Source organism: Petromyzon marinus, chromosome 55 (genome assembly GCF_048934315.1).
Source record: "Petromyzon marinus isolate PM22_M1 ecotype Great Lakes invasive population chromosome 55, UKy_Petmar_22M1.pri1.0, whole genome shotgun sequence".
Lineage (NCBI taxonomy): Eukaryota > Metazoa > Chordata > Hyperoartia > Petromyzontiformes > Petromyzontidae > Petromyzon > Petromyzon marinus.
In genome coordinates this window covers 12,872,444-12,895,201 of record NC_133721.1, presented here as the reverse complement: position 1 = coordinate 12,895,201, position 22,758 = coordinate 12,872,444, and the positions used below count along the sequence as shown (strand labels likewise).

The 22,758-nt window shown below is 53.4% G+C and overlaps 1 protein-coding gene across 2 annotated transcripts in view; it reads left to right on the top strand.

Annotated features, from left to right (window-relative positions):
- Positions 1-22,758, top strand: part of GK5 (glycerol kinase 5) — a 41,623-nt gene that overhangs the window by 6,905 nt on the left and 11,960 nt on the right. Inside the window, exons 1-13 of one of the 2 annotated variants that reach the window (XM_076052372.1) lie at positions 233-519; positions 4,410-4,515; positions 11,599-11,840; positions 14,139-14,232; positions 14,696-14,771; positions 15,371-15,464; positions 15,660-15,791; positions 16,483-16,558; positions 17,373-17,434; positions 17,921-17,994; positions 18,814-18,874; positions 20,063-20,189; positions 22,477-22,581. In XM_076052372.1, the coding sequence (XP_075908487.1) occupies positions 499-519; positions 4,410-4,515; positions 11,599-11,840; positions 14,139-14,232; positions 14,696-14,771; positions 15,371-15,464; positions 15,660-15,791; positions 16,483-16,558; positions 17,373-17,434; positions 17,921-17,994; positions 18,814-18,874; positions 20,063-20,189; positions 22,477-22,581 (1,270 nt within the window). In that variant the 5' untranslated portion in view covers positions 233-498. Of the gene's footprint in view, positions 1-232; positions 520-4,409; positions 4,516-11,598; positions 11,841-14,138; positions 14,233-14,695; positions 14,772-15,370; positions 15,465-15,659; positions 15,792-16,482; positions 16,559-17,372; positions 17,435-17,920; positions 17,995-18,813; positions 18,875-20,062; positions 20,190-22,476; positions 22,582-22,758 lie in introns of those variants that run through there. The other variant, XM_076052373.1, reaches the window with a different exon arrangement.

Below are 22,758 nucleotides of genomic sequence, written 5' to 3'. Positions count from 1 at the left end.
TCGACTCGGCCTCAAATGAGTACCTTGTGCGATGTGTAAACATCGCTAGTGGGGGAGACAAAGGCGGCCGGGCGTGGTGCTGGCCACCCACCCCCCCCCCTTTGTGCCGTTCCGGCCGTCATAGGTGCTGCTCGCTAACAGCACTTGGCCCAACAGTCTGTGCAGGCTATACTGACAATTGTCATCTTGAATACTGCGCACAACTTGGCAGACGTGCGCTGCCCCATCATGCGTCGTCGCTCTGACACGTGGCCTGAACTGCTCTAACCGGTCTGGCAGTGTCATTGACAGTCTTCACCATCGGGCATTTTCACCGAGTTAGCCGGTAAGCAAAGCCGTTGTAGAGCGCTTGCGATGTTCAACAACAACAAAAAACCCGACAGTGGTAGAGACGATATGGACGGATTAACGATAACAACGCAAGCATCGTGGAGCTGATGTGTGCAGCTCAAGGAACAGAACGTGTCGGAGGGTCACGTCGGCCGTGGAGACGGAGCGATGAAATCGAGTCATGTGCAGGTGCCGGTGTTGGATCGTCGCGTTGTGGGGCCATGGGTGGTGCCGGCGGCGGTGGCTTGGGGAGGCCTTCATCCAGCAGTGGAGTGTCCGTGGCCTACAGTTGTGACGATTAAACAGCTGGGGACGGCTGTCTTCCTTTTTTTCCACTTCATCTCAGCTGTTCGTACGATTTTGCTAACAGTTGGCAGGGTGGTTGTAGTGGGCAGGGTGGTTGTAGTGGGCAGGGTGGTTGTAGTGGGCAGGGTGGTTGTAGTGGGCAGGGTGGTTGTAGTGGGCAGGGTGGTTGTAGTGGGCAGGGTGGTTGTAGTGAGCAGGGTGGTTGTAGTGAGCAGGGTGGTTGTAGTAAGCAGGGTGGTTGTAGTGGGCAGGGTGGTTGTAGTGGACTGGGTGGTTGTAGTGGGCAGGGTGGTTGTAGTGGACTGGGTGGTTGTAGTGAGCAGGGTGGTTGTAGTGGACTGGGTGGTTGTAGTGAGCAGGGTGGTTGTAGTGGACTGGGTGGTTGTAGTGGACTGGGTGGTTGTAGTGAGCAGGGTGGTTGTAGTGGGCTGGGTGGTTGTAGTGGACTGGGTGGTTGTAGTGGGCAGGGTGGTTGTAGTGGACTGGGTGGTTGTAGTGGACTGGGTGGTTGTAGTGAGCAGGGTGGTTGTAGTGGACTGGGTGGTTGTAGTGAGCAGGGTGGTTGTAGTGGACTGGGTGGTTGTAGTGGACTGGGTGGTTGTAGTGAGCAGGGTGGTTGTAGTGGACTGGGTGTTTGTAGTGAGCAGGGTGGTTGTAGTGGACTGGGTGGTTGTAGTGAGCAGGGTGGTTGTAGTGGACTGGGTGGTTGTAGTGAGCAGGGTGGTTGTAGTGAGCAGGGTGGTTGTAGTGGGCTGGGTGGTTGTAGTGGGCAGGGTGGTTGTAGTGGGCAGGGTGGTTGTAGTGGGCAGGGTGGTTGTAGTGGGCAGGGTGGTTGTAGTGGGCAGGGTGGTTGTAGTGGGCAGGGTGGTTGTAGTGGGCAGAGTGGTTGTAGTGGGCAGGGTGGTTGCAGTGGGCAGGGTGGTTGTAGTGGGCAGGGTGGTTGTAGTGGGCAGGGTGGTTGTAGTGGGCAGGGTGGTTGTAGTGAGCAGGGTGGTTGTAGTGGGCAGGGTGGTTGTAGTGGGCAGGGTGGTTGTAGTGGGCAGGATGGTTGTAGTGGGCAGGATGGTTGTAGTGGGCAGAGTGGTTCGTGGATCTGCGGCGTCTTTCCACCGACGCTGCATGTTGACCAAAGCCCGCATCTCGCTGCCTGCCCCACTGCTTCTCTGCGGTGTTGGCCGACTGAGGGTTTGGTGGTACAGTGAGGGAAACAAGTATTTGATCCCCTGCTGATTTTGTACGTTTGCCCACTGACAAAGAAATGATCAGTCTATAATTTTAATGGTAGGTTTATTTGAACAGTGAGAGACAGAATAACAACAACAAAATCCAGAAAACGCATGTCAAAAATGTTATAAATTGATTTGCATTTTAATGAGGGAAATTAGTAATTGACCCCTCTGCAAAACATGACTTAGTACTTGGTGGCAAAACCCTTGTTGGCAATCATAGAGGTCAGACGTTTCTTGTAGTTGGCCACCAGGTTTGCACACATCTCAGGAGGGATTTTGTCCCACTCCTCTTTGCAGATCTTCTCCAAGTCATTAAGGTTTCGAGGCTGACGTTTGGCAACTCGAACCTTCAGCTCCCTCCACAGATTTTCTATGGGATTAAGGTCTGGAGACTGGCTAGGCCACTCCAGGACCTTAATGTGCTTCTTCTTGAGCCACTCCTTTATTGCCTTGGCCGTGTGTTTTGGGTCATTGTCATGCTGGAATACCCACCCACGACCCATTTTCAATGCCCTGGCTGAGGGAAGGAGGTTCTCACCCAAGATTTGATGGTACATGGCCCCGTCCATCGTCCCTTTGATGCGGTGAAGTTGTCCTGTCCCCTTAGTAGAAAACACCCCCAAAGCATAATGTTTCCACCTCCATGTTTGACGGTGGGGATGGTGTTCTTGGGGTCATAGGCAGCATTCCTCCTCCTCCAAACACGGTGAGTTGAGTTGATGCCAAAGAGCTCCATTTTGGTCTCATCTGACCACAACACTTTCACCCAGTTGTCATCTGAATCATTCAGATGTTCATTGGCAAACTTCAGACGGGCATGTATATGTCCTTTCTTGAGCAGGGGGACCTTGCGGGCGCTGCAGGATTTCAGTCCTTCACGGCGTAGTGTGTTACCAATTGTTTTCTTGGTGACTATGGTCCCAGCTGCCTTGAGATCATTGACACGATCCTCCCGTGTAGTTCTGGGCTGATTCCTCACCGTTCTCATGATCATTGCAATTCCACGAGGTGAGATCTTGCATGGAGCCCCAGGCCGAGGGAGATTGACAGTTATTTTGTGTTTCTTCCATTTGCGAATAATCGCACCAACTGTTGTCACCTTCTCACCAAGCTGCTTGGCAATGGTCTTGTAGCCCATTCCAGCCTTGTGTAGGTCTACAATCTTGCCCCTGACATCCTTGCAGAGCTCTTTGGTCTTGGCCATGGTGGAGAGTTTGGAATCTGATTGATTGATTGCTTCTGTGGACAGGTGTCTTTTATACAGGTAACAAGCTGAGATTAGGAGCACTCCCTTTAAGAGTGTGCTCCTAATCTCAGCTCGTTACCTGTATAAAAGACACCTGGGAGCCAGAAATCTTTCTGATTGAGAGGGGGTCAAATACTTATTTCCCTCATTAAAATGCAAATCAATTTATAACATTTTTGAAATGCGTTTTTCTGGATTTGCTTGTTGTTATTCTGTCTCTCACTGTTCAAATAAACCTACCATTAAAATTATAGACTGATCATTTCTTTGTCAGTGGGCAAACGTACAAAATCAGCAGGAGATCAAATACTTTTTTCCCTCACTGTACATGTTGTTTATGTCGTTTATTGTGAAACTTTGGTCACAGTTCCTATGATCACTGTTATTGCTTATGGCTTTATTTTGGTGATTTCAGAAACATTTTTGGTTTGGCCATGTTTGTTTGTTGTAGTACGGAGTTAGACTGATGGCCTTAATCTAAGTTGTCTTGTGGTTGTTGTTGTTGTTTGACTTGCATCCCACTGGGATTTTTGCACACAGCGTTGGTGTACGGTGCTTTTTCTGGAAGACTTCCCAGTTTTTTCCAGGATTTTTCTGTTTGCACAGTCACTTTAAGATGTTTTCTTGTTCATGTTTTTTTTGTTTGTTGCGGTTGCACCCGATTCAAGAGCCGAATGGCTCACAGGGCTCTTACCAAATAAATGAAACTGAAAAAAAACAGAAAACTGATTCTGGAAGCGCTGACAGCCGCTGGTGCGTGCGTTCAGCAAATAATACCTCTTGGTAATCGCGCGCACTCTCAAAGCGGTTCGTGCGACGCGAAACGCGCCGCGGTTTTCACACTACGTGCATGCCCACGACCGCTTCAGATCTCGCCCGCCACCGACGGGCACGGCCGCCGTTGCTGGCCGGCGGATGCCGAGACACCGTCGCGCGTAGGCGACGTGAAAGCACGTTCGTGCTGGCGTGCTATGCGGAGGGCCGTCGCCTGGAACGTCGCCAGTTATATCTTTATTTTGGGTATTTTTTTATTGCGCGGCGCCGCCAACGCAGCAGCGTCGCCCAAATGAAAATAGTATTTATTCCGCACACTTTGTTCCCTGGAAGCGTGAAAGTCGCGTGTGTGTGACAACCCCCAACCCTCGCCATCACGGAGGACACCAACTCCCCCTTCCCCCCCCCGACTATCTCATTAATGTTTAGCCAGAGGCAGGGCGAACTCAAAGTTTCTTCCGCTCGTCCTGCTGTCCCCCCACCTTCCCCCCCCCGTGTTGTTCTCTTTCACTTCTCTGTGGCAGCGTCGGACGCCAGGCACGAACAGAGTGACGGACGGGACGCCCAGAGTGAGACGGCGCTTGGGGGAACGTGGTGCGTACACACTCACAGAGCGCGTTGAGTGGCACGGTGCGTGGAGTGACACAACACTTAGAGTGAGACGCGGTGTGTAGAGTAACAGCACGTATAGTGGCACGACGCATCGACTAACACGGTGGTAGAACCACACAAGACTGAGAGTAAGACAGCACCTCGAGTTACACTCGAGAGTGACACACTGCTTAGAGTGACACACTTTGCTTAGAGTGACACACTTTGCTTAGAGTGGCACACTGCATAGAGTGACACACTGCTTAGAGTGACACACGGCGTTGAGTGACACACTGCTTAGAGTGACACACGGCGTAGAGTGACACACTGCTTAGAGTGACACACTGCTTAGAGTGACACACGGCGTTGAGTGACACACTGCTTAGAGTGACACACGGCGTGTAGAGTGACACACGGCGTGTAGAGTGACACACGGCGTGTAGAGTGACACACGGCGTGTAGAGTGACACACTGCTTAGAGTGACACACGGCGTAGAGTGACACACGGCGTAGAGTGACAACACTGCATAGAGTGACACACGGCGTGTGGAGTGACACTGCTTAGCGTGACACACTGCTCAGAGTGACACACTGCTTAGAGTGACACACGCCGTGTAGAGTGACACTGCTTAGAGTGACACACTGCTTAGAGTGACACATGGCTTAGAGTGACAACACTGCTTAGAGTGACACACGGCGTGTAGAGTGACACACGGCGTAGAGTGACACACGGCGTAGAGTGACACATGGCACGTAGAGTGACACACTGCTTAGAGTGACACACTGCGTAGAGTGACACACTGCTTAGAGTGACACACTGCTTAGAGTGACACACTGCTTAGAGTGACACACTGCTTAGAGTGACACACTGCGTAGAGTTACACCCTGCTTAGAGTGACACACTGCTTAGAGTGACACACGGCGTAGAGTGACACACTGCTTAGAGTGACACACGGTGTGTAGAGTGACACACTGCTTAGAGTGACACACTGCTTAGAGTGACACACGGCACGTAGAGTGACACACTGCTTAGAGTGACACACTGCGTAGAGTTACACCCTGCTTAGAGTTACACCCTGCTTAGAGTCACACACGGCGTAGAGTGACACACGGCGTAGAGTGACACACTGCTTAGAGTGACACACTGCTTAGAGTAACACACGGTGTAGAGTGACACTGCTTAGAGTGACACACGGCGTAGAGTGACACACGGCGTAGAGTGACACACTGCTTAGAGTGACACACTGCTTAGAGTGACACACGGCATAGAGTGACACGCGGCGTAGAGTGACACACTGCTTAGAGTGACACACTACTTAGAGTGACACACTGCTTAGAGTGACACATGGCTTAGAGTGACAACACTGCTTAGAGTGACACACGGCGTGTAGAGTGACACACGGCGTAGAGTGACACACGGCGTAGAGTGACACATGGCACGTAGAGTGACACATGGCACGTAGAGTGACACACTGCGTAGAGTGACACACTGCTTAGAGTGACACACTGCTTAGAGTGACACACGGCGTAGAGTGACACACTGCTTAGAGTGACACACTGCGTAGAGTTACACCCTGCTTAGAGTGACACACGGCGTAGAGTGACACACTGCTTAGAGTGACACACGGTGTGTAGAGTGACACACTGCTTAGAGTGACACACGGCGTAGAGTGACACACTGCTTAGAGTGACACACTGCTTAGAGTGACACACGGCACGTAGAGTGACACACTGCTTAGAGTGACACACTGCGTAGAGTTACCCTCTGCTTAGAGTTACACCCTGCTTAGAGTGACACACGGCGTAGAGTGACACACGGCGTAGAGTGACACACTGCTTAGAGTGACACACTGCTTAGAGTAACACACGGTGTAGAGTGACACTGCTTAGAGTGACACACGGCGTAGAGTGACACACGGCGTAGAGTGACACACTGCTTAGAGTGACACACTGCTTAGAGTGACACACGGCATAGAGTGACACGCGGCGTAGAGTGACACACTGCTTAGAGTGACACACTACTTAGAGTGACACACTGCTTAGAGTGACACATGGCTTAGAGTGACAACACTGCTTAGAGTGACACACGGCGTGTAGAGTGACACACGGCGTAGAGTGACACACGGCGTAGAGTGACACATGGCACGTAGAGTGACACATGGCACGTAGAGTGACACACTGCGTAGAGTGACACACTGCTTAGAGTGACACACTGCTTAGAGTGACACACGGCGTAGAGTGACACACTGCTTAGAGTGACACACTGCGTAGAGTTACACCCTGCTTAGAGTGACACACGGCGTAGAGTGACACACTGCTTAGAGTGACACACGGTGTGTAGAGTGACACACTGCTTAGAGTGACACACGGCGTAGAGTGACACACTGCTTAGAGTGACACACGGCACGTAGAGTGACACACTGCTTAGAGTGACACACTGCTTAGAGTAACACACTGCGTAGAGTTACACCCTGCTTAGAGTGACACACTGCTTAGAGTGACACACTGCTTAGAGTGACACACGGCGTAGAGTGACACACGGCATAGAGTGACACACTGCTTAGAGTGACACAATGCGTAGAGTGACACACGGCGTAGAGTGACACACGGCGTAGAGTGACACACTGCTTAGAGTGACACACGGCGTAGAGTGACACACTGCTTAGAGTGACACACTGCTTAGAGTGACACACTGCGTAGAGTGACACACTGCTTAGAGTGACACACTGCTTAGAGTGACACACGGCGTAGAGTGACACACGGCGTAGAGTGACACACTGCTTAGAGTGACACACTGCTTAGAGTGACACACTGCTTAGAGTGACACACGGCGTAGAGTGACACACGGCGTAGAGTGACACACTGCTTAGAGTGACACACTGCTTAGAGTGACACACTGCGTAGAGTGACACACTGCTTAGAGTGACACACTGCTTAGAGTGACACACGGCGTAGAGTGACACACGGCGTAGAGTGACACACGGCGTAGAGTGACACACTGCTTAGAGTGACACACTGCTTAGAGTGACACACTGCTTAGAGTGACACACGGCGTAGAGTGACACACTGCTTAGAGTGACACACTGCTTAGAGTGACACACGGCGTAGAGTGACACACTGCGTAGATTTACACCCTGCTTAGAGTGACACACGGCGTAGAGTGACACACTGCGTAGAGTGACACACTGCTTAGAGTGACACACTGCATAGAGTGACACACGGCGTAGAGTGACACACGGCGTAGAGTGACACACGGCGTAGAGTGACACACTGCGTAGAGTGACACACTGCTTAGAGTGACACACTGCATAGAGTGACACACTGCTTAGAGTGACACGGCACGTAGAGTGACACACGGCATGTAGAGTGACACACTGTGTAGAGTGACACACTGCTTAGAGTGACACACGGCGTAGAGTGACACACGGCGTAGAGTGACACACTGCTTAGAGTGACACACAGCACGTAGAGTGACACACTGCTTAGGGTGACACACTGCTTAGAGTGACACACGGCGTAAAGTGACACACTGCGTAGAGTTACACACTGTGTAGAGTGACACACGGCGTAGAGTGACACACTGTGTAGAGTGACACACTGCTTAGAGTGACACACTGCTTAGAGTGACACACTGCTTAGGGTGACACACTGCTTAGAGTGACACACTGCTTAGAGTGACACACGGCGTGTAGAGTGACACACTGCGTAGAGTGACACATGGCATATAGAGTGACACACTGCGTAGAATGACACACGGCACGTAGAATGACACACGGCGTAGAGTGACACACTGCTTAGAGTGACACACGGCGTAGAGTGACACACTGCTTAGAGTGACACACGGCGTAGAGTGACACACGGCGTAGAGTGACACACTGCTTAGAGTGACACACGGCGTAGAGTGACACACGGCGTAGAGTGACACACGGCGTAGAGTGACACACTGCTTAGAGTGACACACTACTTAGAGTGACACACTGCGTAGAGTGACACACTGCGTAGAGTGACACACTGCGTAGAGTGACACACGGCACGTAGAGTGACACACTGCTTAGGGTGACACACTGCTTAGAGTGACACACGGCGTAGAGTGACACACTGCGTAGAGTTACACACTGTGTAGAGTGACACACGGCGTAGAGTGACACACTGCTTAGAGTGACACACTGCTTAGGGTGACACACTGCTTAGAGTGACACACTGCTTAGAGTGACACACGGCGTGTAGAGTGACACACTGCGTAGAATGACACACGGCACGTAGAGTGACACACGGCGTAGAGTGACACACTGCTTAGAGTGACACACGGCGTAGAGTGACACACTGCTTAGAGTGACACACTGCTTAGAGTGACACACTGCTTAGAGTGACACACGGCGTAGAGTAACACACGCCGTAGAGTGACACACTGCTTAGAGTGACACACGGCGTAGAGTGACACACGGCACGTAGAGTGACACACTGCTTAGAGTGACACACTGCTTAGAGTGACACACGGCACATAGAGTGACACACTGCTTAGAGTGACACACTGCTTAGAGTGACACACTGCTTAGAGTGACACACGGCACGTAGAGTGACACACTGCTTAGGGTGACACACTGCTTAGAGTGACACACGGCGTAGAGTGACACACGGCGTAGAGTGACACACTGCTTAGAGTGACACATGGCACGTAGAGTGACACACTGCTTAGAGTGACACACTGCTTAGAGTGACACACGGCGTAGAGTGACACACTGCTTAGAGTGACACACGGCACGTAGAGTGACACACTGCGTAGAGTGACACACTGCTTAGAGTGACACACTGCGTAGAGTGACACACTGCGTAGAGTGACACACGGCGTGTAGAGTGACACACTGCGTAGAGTGACACATGGCATATAGAGTGACACACTGCGTAGAATGACACACGGCACGTAGAGTGACACACGGCGTAGAGTGACACACTGCTTAGAGTGACACACTGCTTAGAGTGACACACTGCTTAGAGTGACACAAGGCGTGTAGAGTGACACAAGGCGTGTAGAGTGACACACTGCTTAGAGTGACACACTGCTTAGAGTGACACACGGCGTAGAGTGACACACTGCGTAGAGTGACACACTGCTTAGAGTGACACACTGCTTATAGTGACACACAGCGTAGAGTGACACACTGCTTAGAGTGACACACGGCGTAGAGTGACACACGGCACGTAGAGTGACACACTGCGTAGAGTGACACATGGCATATAGAGTGACACACTGCGTAGAATGACACACGGCACGTAGAGTGACACACGGCGTAGAGTGACACACTGCTTAGAGTGACACACGGCACGTAGAGTGACACACGGCGTAGAGTGACACACTGCTTAGAGTGACACACGGCGTAGAGTAACACACGGCGTAGAGTGACACACTGCTTAGAGTGACACACGGCGTAGAGTGACACACGGCACGTAGAGTGACACACTGCTTAGAGTGACACACTGCTTAGAGTGACACACGGCACGTAGAGTGACACACTGCTTAGAGTGACACACTGCTTAGAGTGACACACTGCTTAGAGTGACACACTGCTTAGAGTGACACATGGCGTAGAGTGACACACGGCACGTAGAGTGACACACTGCTTAGGGTGACACACTGCTTAGAGTGACACACGGCACGTAGAGTGACACACTGCTTAGAGTGACACACTGCTTAGAGTGACACACGGCGTAGAGTGACACACTGCTTAGAGTGACATACGGCTTAGAGTGACACACTGCTTAGAGTGACATACGGCGTAGAGTGACACACTGCGTAGAGTGACACACTGCGTAGAGTGACACACGGCACGTAGAGTGACACACTGCTTAGGGTGACACACTGCTTAGAGTGACACACGGCGTAGAGTGACACACTGTGTAGAGTGACACACTGCTTAGAGTGACACACTGCTTAGAGTGACACACTGCTTAGGATGACACACTGCTTAGAGTGACACACTGCTTAGAGTGACACACGGCGTGTAGAGTGACACACTGCGTAGAGTGACACATGGCATATAGAGTGACACACTGCGTAGAATGACACACGGCACGTAGAGTGACACACGGCGTAGAGTGACACACGGCGTGTAGAGTGACACACTGCTTAGAGTGACACACTGCTTAGAGTGACACACTGCTTATAGTGACACACTGCTTAGAGTGACACACGGCGTAGAGTAACACACGGCGTAGAGTGACACACGGCACGTAGCGTGACACACTGCTTAGAGTGACACACTGCTTAGAGTGACACACGGCACGTAGAGTGACACACTGCTTAGAGTGACACACTGCTTAGAGTGACACACTGCTTAGAGTGACACACTGCTTAGAGTGACACACGGCATATAGAGTGACACACTGCGTAGAATGGCACACGGCGTGTAGAGTGACACACTGCTTAGAGTGACACACGGCATAGAGTGACACACGGCGTGTAGAGTGACACACTGCTTAGAGTGACACACTGCTTAGAGTGACACACTGCTTAGAGTGACACACGGCGTAGAGTAACACACGGCGTAGATTGACACACTGCTTAGAGTGACACACGGCGTGTAGAGTGACACACTGCTTAGAGTGACACACTGCTTAGAGTGACACACGGCATATAGAGTGACACACTGCTTAGAGTGACACACTGCACGTAGAGTGACACACGGCGTAGAGTGACACACTGCTTAGAGTGACACACGGCATAGAGTGACACACGGCGTGTAGAGTGACACACTGCTTAGAGTGACACACTGCTTAGAGTGACACACTGCTTAGAGTGACACACTGCTTAGAGTGACACACGGCGTAGAGTAACACACGGCGTAGATTGACACACTGCTTAGAGTGACACACGGCGTAGAGTGACACACGGCACGTAGAGTGACACACTGCTTAGAGTGACACACTGCTTAGAGTGACACACGGCGTAGAATGACACACGGCACGTAGAGTGACACACGGCACGTAGAGTGACACACTGCGTAGAGTGACGCACTGTAGAGTGACACACGGCATATAGAGTGACACACTGCTTAGAGTGACACACGGCGTCCCGGTTGTGAACTCGGCGTAACAACGCAGCGCGTTGCCGCCTGCCATCTCCAGCCCAGGATGAGCACCGGGAGGTGACGGCGCCTGCGGCGGTCGCGCCGGTGAAGGGGGATCGGCCGCTTGCGCGGCGGCGCCGGTGCCTGGGGATGGACGCCCCGGATCGGCGCAAGCCGCAGGGCAACGGGCGCGACGACGGCGCCGAGCGCTTCATCCTGGGCGCCGACGTCGGCACCACGACGCTGCGCTGCCACGTCTACGACGCGAGCGCCAGGATCAGGGGCAGCGCCAGCAGCGAGGTGAGTGCGGAAGCCGTGGGTCTTCGCTGCTCCCACCACCCGCCCGCCGTGCCTGCCCTGCTCTGCTCACGGCGTTAATTCACAATTTTTTTAATTCGGACGTTTCACGTGAATCATCGTCTTTTGAGGTGGGTGGAACTTCGCATTTGCCAGGCGGCTGCCCGGGTGGTCGGCGCCTCCGGCCATCGTCGGAAACCACCGGACGTCGCGCAGCTATCCCGCTTCCAATCCCTTTGTGCGGCCAAATTTAGTTTCCTGCGCACGGTGGCAGCGGCAGTGTGCCCAGGAGCTCGATGCCAATGTCGAGGTCTGCTGGTGGCCATGACTAGAGAGGGCCTCGAGAGTTCGTGTCGTTTCACTGTTCCTCCATTAAAGGAGCGCGGACAGCAGTGGTTTACTGTAGGGCCCCGTAGCTTTGGTTGCATGGCCACAGTCGCATAAGCGTGGCTTGTCTTTAACGTACATCTATGGGTCTCTATGCGAATCTATCTCTATGGGTCCCTGCATATGTATCTCTGTGCATCTACGTAGGGCGGTCTGCCGCTGCCAGCTCGTACGATCTTGAACCCGACTGCGCCGTCGGCGTCGTGTGGCGACGACGACGACATTTGTATCCGTCGGTGCGGCGCTTGCCGTGGAAGCGGATAGCGCAGAGCCACCTCTCGAGTTTCATTCCAGTGACCTCAAGGGGCACGGGACGAGGGACGTCACCTGCCCACCCGTCACGCTACACGGAAGTAGTGTCCGTCGCACGGCGGTCAAGCTGGTATCTTTTTATAAACTGCACGCAGCGTAGGGTGACACCGCATAATGCTGGAATGTAGCCGAAAGAAATGTTTTTGTATGTTTGTATACACATTGGTTACCGGGCTGAGACGGCTAACTCGCCGCGCTTGAGAACCCGGTTCGTTAACAGGATCTCAGCGGTGCCAATCCGATGCTCTGACCCCGTGAGCCACTCGCCGCGTGGAATTTGACTTATGGCCGTTGTCCCGCTGTTGTTGCCGATAGGGCGCTCTCCGCGGTGCCGCGCGTCAGCGTAGTCACGAGCGACTGCGAGCGTGACGTGGCCTCTTAACGTTGCACCTTGCGCCCAGAAGCTGGAGTCGCAGGCCGCACGTCGGCGAGGATGAGCGACGAGCGATTGTGCTGGCGTGATGAGCGATTGTGCTGGGCGGCGGAGAGCTGGCTGTAGAGGTGACTGCCGCAGTTGCTCGGAGTTTAAAGTGGCTGAGCCGACGCCGCTGAGCACCTTGGTTCAATTCTGCGTTTTTCAGCCAACAAAACTGTGATTAAACCGGGCTCTCCTGTGACTCGCATCGAGACCCATAGACTCATATAGAGACCAATAGACTCACAAAGAGAACCATATACTCATATAGAGACCAATAGACTCACATAGAGACCTGTAGATTCACAATGAGATCATATGCCATAGACTCATAGGCTTACGTAGCGATCCATAGATTTGCGTGGACTGAATTGTGATTAAACGGGGTACTGAGTATAGGGAGTTAAATGTTCTTCACCCAGTCACCGATGATTGCATGCAAAAATAACACATCAATGACTTTGGTTTGTTTCTTAATTTCGATACATTTCAGCTCTGACCATTTCAAATGTCAGTTGGGTTGACGAGCATTAAACACCATTTGCAGGGCGGGCATATGTGCTCCTGGCGTGGATAAACATTATCGAAGTGACCTCAGGAACTAGTTCTGTGATGTTATCTTCCAATGCCACCGACAGATAACAGGTCCGAGGTCTGTTTGTCGTCTCCACGTGTTTTTTTGGCACTGACCCGTTGTTCTGTTTGCCCAGTTTTCTCGTGGGGCGAATCCCGAACAGCAACGCAGCTTTTGACAACGGAACTTTTGTCGTTTCGTTCGCGCTATTGGGTCAGCTTTGTGAGGATCATCGCGACTCTCCCCCCCGCCACCACCCCATTACAGAGAGCAGACAGACAGATGGACGGACAGACTGACAGACACACTCAGATGGACAGATGGAAAGATGGACGTCATAGAAACTGACAGCCATAAAAATACACGAACAGACAGATACACACGTTTGACAGACGGACGGACGGACATTCAGATGGACGAACAGACAGACGGATGGTCAGACAGATAAACGGACGAACGAACATACAGATACACGACGGGCAGACGCCAGACAGGCAGAAGGAACGCAAGTGACGCTTCGAGCGTTGGTAGCGGAGCGCCAGAGGAGTTTGAGAAAGAGGAGGGGGGGTGGGGTGATGGTAACGATGGGCGGGTGCTGCTCCGTGTTGGGCAGATCAAGCTGCTGTACCCATCGCCGGACGCCGTGGAGCTGGACCCCGACGCGCTCTTCCGCCAGTTCGTGGACGTCACGCGGCACGCCATGGCAGGTACGGGGGCCGCCCGGGCCGCGGTGCCTGTTGGGAGGTTCGTTGGAAGTCGCGAGGCGACGGCTGACGGCCCCACTCTGCGAGCCCCGCCGCTGCTGGATGAAGGCCTCCCGCACGCCGTGGCGGTTGCTTGACCGTACTTCACCGCACTGGGGTTTGGGGGGGGGGGTTTAGGACCGATTCGGCTGCCGCTCGCCGCCGATGGTTATCCACGGCCGGGAATCGAACTCGGGTAGCCGGGTCCGTAGCGTAGTGCGTGCTAACCGCTGCGCCGCCGCTCCACGTGTGTATATCATCGTCGTCGTAAGCCACGATACATCCGCTGCCGGATGAAAGCTACCCCAAGCCATCGCCCTCTCTTACGATCCGCCTGGCACATGGAACAGTGCACCTAGAGCCCGCTTCTCGCCGGTGCTCCCCGACCCCTGACCCCCGACCCCTGACCCCCGTGCGATCCACACAGATGCTGGCGTGGAGGCAGCACAGGTGTTGGGCCTCGGCATCTCCACACAGAGGGGGACGTTCACCACCTGGCACAGGTAGCAGCAACCCCTGATACGAGCCCTCACTCTGACCCTAAAACTGACCCTAAAAATCCTAACCCTCACCGTGACCCTAAAAACCCTAACCCTCACCATGACCCTAAACATTGACCCTCACCTTGACCCTAAAAACCCCAACCCTGTCCGTGACCCTAAACCCTCACCATGACCTTAAACACCCCAACCCTTACCGTGACCCTAAACCCTAACCCTTAGCGTGACCCTTAACCCTAACCCTCACCGTGACCCTAAACCCTAACCCTTGACTCTGACACGAAACAATAAAGGTCAGAGTGAGTTCTTGCTCAGATGAGCTTTGAGGCGTTGGTGCTCTCCTCCCAGTGTACAGCCCTGCCTGAGCCACTGGTGGAAATTCTTCATTCCCATGGCGGGGCATGTCTATCCAGAGGACAACCACTGTTGACTTTCTCATAATTAAGATTGTGGGGCCGAGTCGACTCCCCCGGAGAGTCGACTTCCCAACTCGCGGACCTGCCGATTGCGAGCCGCTGTCCCCCCCGCCCGCTGCCGAGTCACCTGGCCGCATGATCTGTTGCCGGTAAAACCCTCGACTCCACCCCTCCTCCTACCGCTAGGCAGACGGGGAAACCGTTCCACAACTTCATCAGCTGGCAGGACCTGCGCGCCTCCGAGCTGGTGGAGTCCTGGAACCGCTCGTTCACGCTGCAGGTGAGCGGCGGTGGCGGCGGCGGCGGAGAAGTGCCGATGGTGCACGGTGAGAGCGGCGACTCGTCATTTCGCTCGGTCGTGCGTACGTGGGCGCCGTTAGGTTTTGGAATTGCGTGAGACGTCTGAATTCCCACCCTGCGGTGTCCTGTCACTGTCGCCCCCCCCCCGCCCCCCCCCCGGCCCCTCCCCCGGTAGAGCATGCACGGCCTCTTCAAGCTTCTCCACTCGGTGACGCGGCACAAGCGCTTGAAGGCGGCGAGCGTCATCAACTTCAGCACTCAGCACGTCACCATGCGCCTCATGTGGGTGCTGAAGAACATCCCGGCGGTGAGCGGGGGCCGCTCGCAAGGAGGCCGGGGTGGGCGGGGGGGGGGGGGTGGCCGGAGGAGGGGGGCGATATCGGTGGTCACCGGGGGCCTTCGCACGCTGCGCCCTATCGCGCCAACGCCGACACAATGGGACTTGGGCCTCATGTTCTAAGCCGCGGCTCTTGGCTCTGGCTCTGGCTCAAGTGAGCCGGCACTAAGCCATGCTGAGCTTGAGCCGGCTCTGAACATGATTCCCAGCCACGCTCCCAAGCCATGGCCGAGCTGCTCTAATGCATCTTTGAAAGCAGCGGAGCGGTTCAGGCCTGAGCTGAATCAAGAGCCGAAACCGACCTTAGTTCGAAACCTCGGAGTAATCATATTTTAGAATTGGTAAAGAGCAGTTTTTTTGTTCACTCTCAAGAGTGCGGGAGATTGATTCAGAGGCACGGGACACCACAGACAGATCAGGATACAACTATTTCCCAATATCTGTGGTCCTATTCTGGGATTTTCGGTCAACTCGATTAGTGAGTGTACATGAATACTGGGCATGTGGCGGTGAGACTTGCCCTTGCTGGAGGATGAGAGGTGCTCAGGTTATGTGTGCGTGCGTGTGTCTGTTGAAAGTCTTCATCGGTGCTACTCGATGACAGCACTTGCCCCAACACTCTTTCAAGGTTATACTGGGGATCTTTGTCTTGTTGGTGCAGGTGCAGGAAGCGTCGCGGGAAGGCAACTGCTGCCTCGGCACCATCGACACGTGGCTGCTGTACCGACTGACAGGAGGTAGAGTCTGGCAACGCACGGTTAAACACCACGTTATAACCACACGGACTGGAGGGCCACGTGCCGTTAGCGAGTAGCGACGATGAAGGCCGGCACAGCACACGAGGGGGGTGGGTGCCCAGCACGACGCCCGGTCGTCTGCAAGCGTACACACACGTCCGATTAGCACGGTTGGCTATGTACGGCGCGAAAAGACGTTCAGCGTACACACGCGCGCACACACACACTGAGCATCTCTCATCCTCCAGCAAGGGCCAGTCTCACCGCCAAATGCCCAGTATTCATGCACACTCACTAATGGAGTTGACCGAACATCCCAGAATAGGACCGCAGCTTGGGCAATTGTTGTATCCTGATCTGTCTGTGGTTTTCCCGTGCCTCTGAATCAATCAAGTGGCGAGTGACGTCTCAACGGAATCTTCCCACCCCCACCACCACTAGCCAGCGTGATAAAGAAAGGTCAAACAACCCCCCCCCCCCCCCCCCCCCATGGCCGACGTGGCCTTTATCCAGCAGTGGTTTGATGAAGGGCTTTAAACGAATGGTTAAATGAATTATGAGCTGTGGGTGTAGCCTTGGCTCTTTCGGTAAAGTCACCACGTAGAAGGGAAACAATAAAATAATAAAAATATAAAACAATCAAATTCTCACGACGTTTCGACTGCAACACAAGCAATCACCATCAGGTGCGAAAACCACAACAAGAAAATTTGAAAAAAAGCTGCGGGTATGTTTGCTTGTGCAACGTCAGCACTCTTCAGTGGTTGCCTTTCCCCGCTGTGCTCTGTTTGCAATGGGTGGCTTCATTTCCCAGGACGAGTCTACGCCACCGATTACTCCAACGCCAGCTGCACGGGAATCTTTGACCCTTACCAGGTATTGAGACCAGCCAGCAAGCCACGGTCTAGTGCACGCGTGTGTGTGAATGCTGTGCCTCCGAGTGAGTTAGCGGCTAGTGCTCTGCTCTACGAACGCGACTTACGAGCTTCTTGGCTCACAAGGTACTGCAAAATTGAATTGAACTGAACTGAAGAAAGCAAGCAACCAGAGTTAGATTCCACCCTTCCACCCCCCCCCCCCGCCCAACAGCTAACACCAGGGATGATTATCTGAACCGGTCCTGGACCTCCCCAAGGTCGACTCGAATGAGTACCTTGCGCGATGCATAAACATTGCTACGAGGGAGACAAATGCGGCCGGGCCTCGCTATGGCCACACCCACCTACTCGTGCACTTTGTCAGCCTTCATAGTTGCTCGCTTATAACACTTGCCCCCCAGTGCAGGATATGCGCGGGGTGGGGTGGATCTTTGTCTTTGTGGAACGAAGAGGTTTCTTCTGTCCGCCCCCTTGTCACGCTCAGATGGCCTGGAGCACCTTCCTCATGGGCCTTATGTCTCTGCCTGGAAACATTTTCCCGCCAGTGGAAGACACGAGGTGAGCGTGCGTACATAATCATACGCACACGACCGTGTGGACACAACCTGTACAATTGGGATTGGCATTTGGACACAAGCCAAATGTTAAAACAGAATGTCCAAACATTCTGTACATCCTCTGCTAAATTTATAAAGAGCCGAGCGCAGCCCTCCCACCCACCCTTGAACTCTGACACACACACACGTGTATGTACACGTGTGTGTGTGTGTTCAGTTTCGAGAGGGGGTGGGGGCGGTGACGCAGTGGTTGTCCCGAGTTCGAGTCCCGCTCACAGCCAACACCAGTGACGATTATCTGAAGCAGTCCTGGGCTTCCCCAAGGTCGGCTCGGCCTCAAATGAGTACCTGGTGCGGTGTGTAACACAAGCCTTGGGGAGACAAAAGTCGTGGTGCTTGGCACGCCCCCCATCGTGTGTTGCGTCACCCTTAATAGGCGCTGCTCGCTAACAGCACTTTACGCAAGTCTGTTAGAAGGCTATATGGGGGATCTTTGTATGCGTTGGCGCAATGATTAGCGGCACTGCGCTACAAACCTGCCGCCCGAGTTCACTTCCCGCTTACGGCCAACATCTTGTCGAATATCCGAACTGGTTCTGTGCTGTACCCTAGGTCAACTCAACTTTTAAAAAATAACGCTGGTGCGGTGTGTAAAACATCAGCCCTGGGGAGACAAAGGTGACTGGGCATGGTCCTGTCCACACCACCCCTCGGGTGCCGTGTTGGCCTTCGTAGGGTGCTAGTCGCGGACGGCGCTTGCCCAAAACAATCCGTGTGCGTCACACGGCGCATCTTTTTGACTTCGTCTTTCGTTTTTCAGCAAGCTGTACGGGCACACGGAGGAGGCGCTTTTCGGAGCGCCCATCGCCGTCACGGCGCTGGTGAGTCGCGAGCGCGGTCGCCCCTACGCGGCTCGGATCGTACAAGCCGGACACGGCGTTGAGCCTTCGTGTCGCGTGCGGCTGAATGAATGTGCGCTCTCCAGTCCGTGTGCACATCCGTTGAGCGGCTTTGGTCGTTGCACGTTGGATTTCACCGACGCATCTGTTTGGGTTTTCGCAGCTGACTTAGGTTCACTCCTGTATGGCCTCACATTGTTGTGGCTCGTAGACTTACACAGAGACGCACAGACTCGCGTAGACGTCCATAGACATCATACGGACTAGGGGCTTTGGCAGATAGCCTTGGTTACTCTAGCAGAGAGTACATCGAGTGAGATGAGAGAGGAGGGTTAGGAGAATGTATCGAGGGGAGTAGCAGTGGATGGGAAGTGGGGATAGAGAGTATCGATCAGCCATGATCAATCCACTGTTCCCCAAGCCGTCGCCATCTCACGATCTTGCTATGCAACAACCCATGCAGCACCTACGCATGAGCTGATGTCATCGCTCCATCTCCGTGACCCACTCACTCAGCCACCCATTTACTCAGCCACCCACTCACTCGGCCACTCACTCAGCCACCAACTCACTCGGCCACTTATTCAGCCACCAACCCACTCACCCACTCACTCAGCCACTCACTCAGCCACCAACCCACTCACTCAGCCACCAACCCACTCATTCAGCCACTAACTCACTCACTCACCCACTCACTCAGCCACCATCCCACTCACCCACTCACTCAGCCACCAACCCACTCACCCACTCACTCAGCCACCAACCCACTCATTCAGCCACTAACTCACTCACTCACCCACTCACTCAGCCACCATCCCACTCACCCACTCACTCAGCCACCCACTCACCACACTGCAGGTTACAACACGTCTCTTTCAGCCTCTTCCCTGGCACTGCTGCCCTCTGGAATGCCCTCTTCCCATCATCATAGCTTTATTCACACTCTCATGAAAAACCTTGAACTCTTGGATCTTTCCCAACTTCAATAGTTAGCGCCGTTTGTTGCTGGCCGTCTGGCGTTTTGGACCTTTGGGCCTGCGCTTTGCAACCACGACACGTCCCGGTTTGTTTTGTTCCTCCGAAGCGGCGACCCTGCGCGTTGCTCAGCGTGCCGCGTGTGTGCGTGCGTGCGTGCGTGCGCGTGTGGGATGGTGGCGTCCGCACGGATAGGTCGCGGACCAGCAGGCGGCCATGTTTGGCGAGTGCTGCTTCGAGCCGGGCGACGTGAAGCTCACGATGGGCACCGGCACATTCGTGAACATCAACACCGGGGAGAGGCCCCACGCCTCCGTGGCCGGTGAGGCGTGGACGCCCACCCCCTGCCCCACTCCACCTCCTTTTCTCACCCCACCTTCCCACCCACCCCACCTCCTTCCCCCCCAACCCCATCTCCTTTCCCCCACACCCCCCATACCACTCCCTCACCCTCCCCCCCCAGCAAAGCAGTGGCAGGGGCCACCAATCACCAGGGAGCGGTGGACGGGGGGAGGTGCTGGGGAGGGGCTTAGGTGGATGACATCACGCATCATTAAGTTGGGAGTGGGGTGTTTATGCAAAGGAGCTGTATAACACGTAGTAGTAGGCTTTCGCGACCAATATCATTCATAATAGAGGTTTTTTTTGGGTTAGATCGCGTAAATATATAATGTGTCGTTAAACCCGCCACCACCCAGCACAGCCAACTAGTAAAGGTTGTCACGTCAACAGAACGTGCCAATTCGTCACTTGTAGAGCACACCGGTTGTGTGTTGGAGAGCCAAACCACAACATTTACAAACTGAGTACGACGTTTCGCCAGTAATTACAACTAGCTTCATCAGGCGACAGCCACATTTGTGGAGAAGTCCACCTGTTTAGTTCCTTATATAGAGGCGTAGATGTGGTGACCACGCTTCTGCACTCTTGCGCAAAGTGGGGGATTACTGAGTCAACGTACATTATGCATGTGCATTATGCGAGCCCTTTGAGCTTGTCCTTCCTGTCTATTGTGTTTATTAAAATAGCCCTACCGACGGTAATCCCTATTGAAGTATGCTGCTCTTTATAGGCATTCATTTATACAATGTATTATTTAATGATTCGCTTCCACGCATCACTAAGGTGGTAGCTATCCGAACGGTTACAATTATTTTTTTTCTTTCAATTTCGATAGACTATCTAGTTAGTCTTGACTAAATTAGAGAATCTATCGAATTGGCCACGTTCTATTTACGCGACAACCCTTACTAGTTGGCTGCGTCGGGTGGTGGCGGGTTTTAACGACACATTTATATATCTACGCGATCTAACTCAAAAAACCTCTATTATAGAGGAGCTGTAGCCGAGGGCTATGAGGCATGAGGGGTATGAGGCATGAGGGGTATGAGGCATGAGGGGTATGAGGCATGAGGGGTATGAGGTATGAGGCATGAAGGGTATGAGGCATGAGGGGTATGAGGCATGAGGGGTATGAGCCATGAAGGGTATGAGGCATGAGGGGTATGAGGCATGAGGGGTATGAGGCATGAGGGCTATGAGCCATGAGGGGTATGAGCCATGAAGGGTATGAGGCATGAAGGGTATGAGGCATGAAGGGTATGAGGCATGAAGGGTATGAGGCATGAGGGGTATGAGGTATGAGGCATGAGGGGTATGAGGCATGAGGGGTATGAGGCATGAGGGGTATGAGGTATGAGGGGTATGAGGTATGAGGCATGAGGGGTATGAGGCATGAGGGGTATGAGGCATGAGGGGTATGAGGCATGAGGGGTAATGCACGAGCAACTTATACAGGGGTCAAAGTGCGATCGCATGTCACGACGCCTTGCAAACACGAAAGGGAAAACGATCCGTTCCAGTAGATTGGGGTTGGCCAGAAACCAAGGCACAGGAATGATGGGAGTGGGAGGAGAGTGCGGTGGAGCGGAGTAGAGGAAGAGGTGGTAAGTGCAGTGCCGGATTAAGCTAGTGAGGGGCCTGTAGCCTTTGTTATAAAGGGGCCCTAAAAAAAACACAAATTTTTAACTTGCATCGTAAAGTAATTGTATTTTTTCATTTGCTATACAGCCAGATAATATGACAAATCGCCCACCTTAAACACCCAGTCGTTCATAAAAGTTGAAGGCGGTATAGTACTATAGTAATAGAGCAAGTGCAGAATCATTTAACCGGAATTGATATCTTGAGAGGAATTAGTGCGGGGGTCCTTGAAAGTGCGGGGCCCGTAGCTACTACACGTGTAGTAGCTACTACACGTGTAGTAGCTACTACACGTGTAGTAGCTGTTAATGTTGTGGCTTTGCTCTCCAACACACAACCGGTGTGCTGTACTAGTGACGAATTGGCACGTTCTGTTTACGTGACAACCCTTACTAGTTGGCGTGTAGTAGCTACTACACATGTAGTAGCTACTACACATGTTGTAGCTACGACATGTGTAGTAGCTACGACATGTGTAGTAGCTATTTGTGCTGCTGGGACAATCCGGCACTGGGTAGGGGTTGATATGGTACAGGCCGAATGCCCAGCGGTGATGCTGTTGATGCTGCTGCTGCATCGTCGTCTGTGTGACTTCTCCTCCTCCTCCTCGCCGTCCCCTCCCCCAGGGCTGTACCCCGTCGTGGGCTGGAAGATCCGCGAGGAGCTCGTGTTCCTGGCCGAGGGGAACGCGGCCGATACGGGGACCTCCTTGAAATGGGCGCAGGAGCTTGGTGAGACAGAGACACGCTCACAAACAAGGACAAAGATTCCCCCCACCCCGTGCAGCCTTAACAGACTGTTGGGGAAAGTGCTGTTAGCGAGCACCTGTGAAGGCCAGAACGGCACACGAAGGGGCGGGTGGCCAGCACCACGCCCGACCGCCTTTGTCTCACGAGTGGCGATGTTGC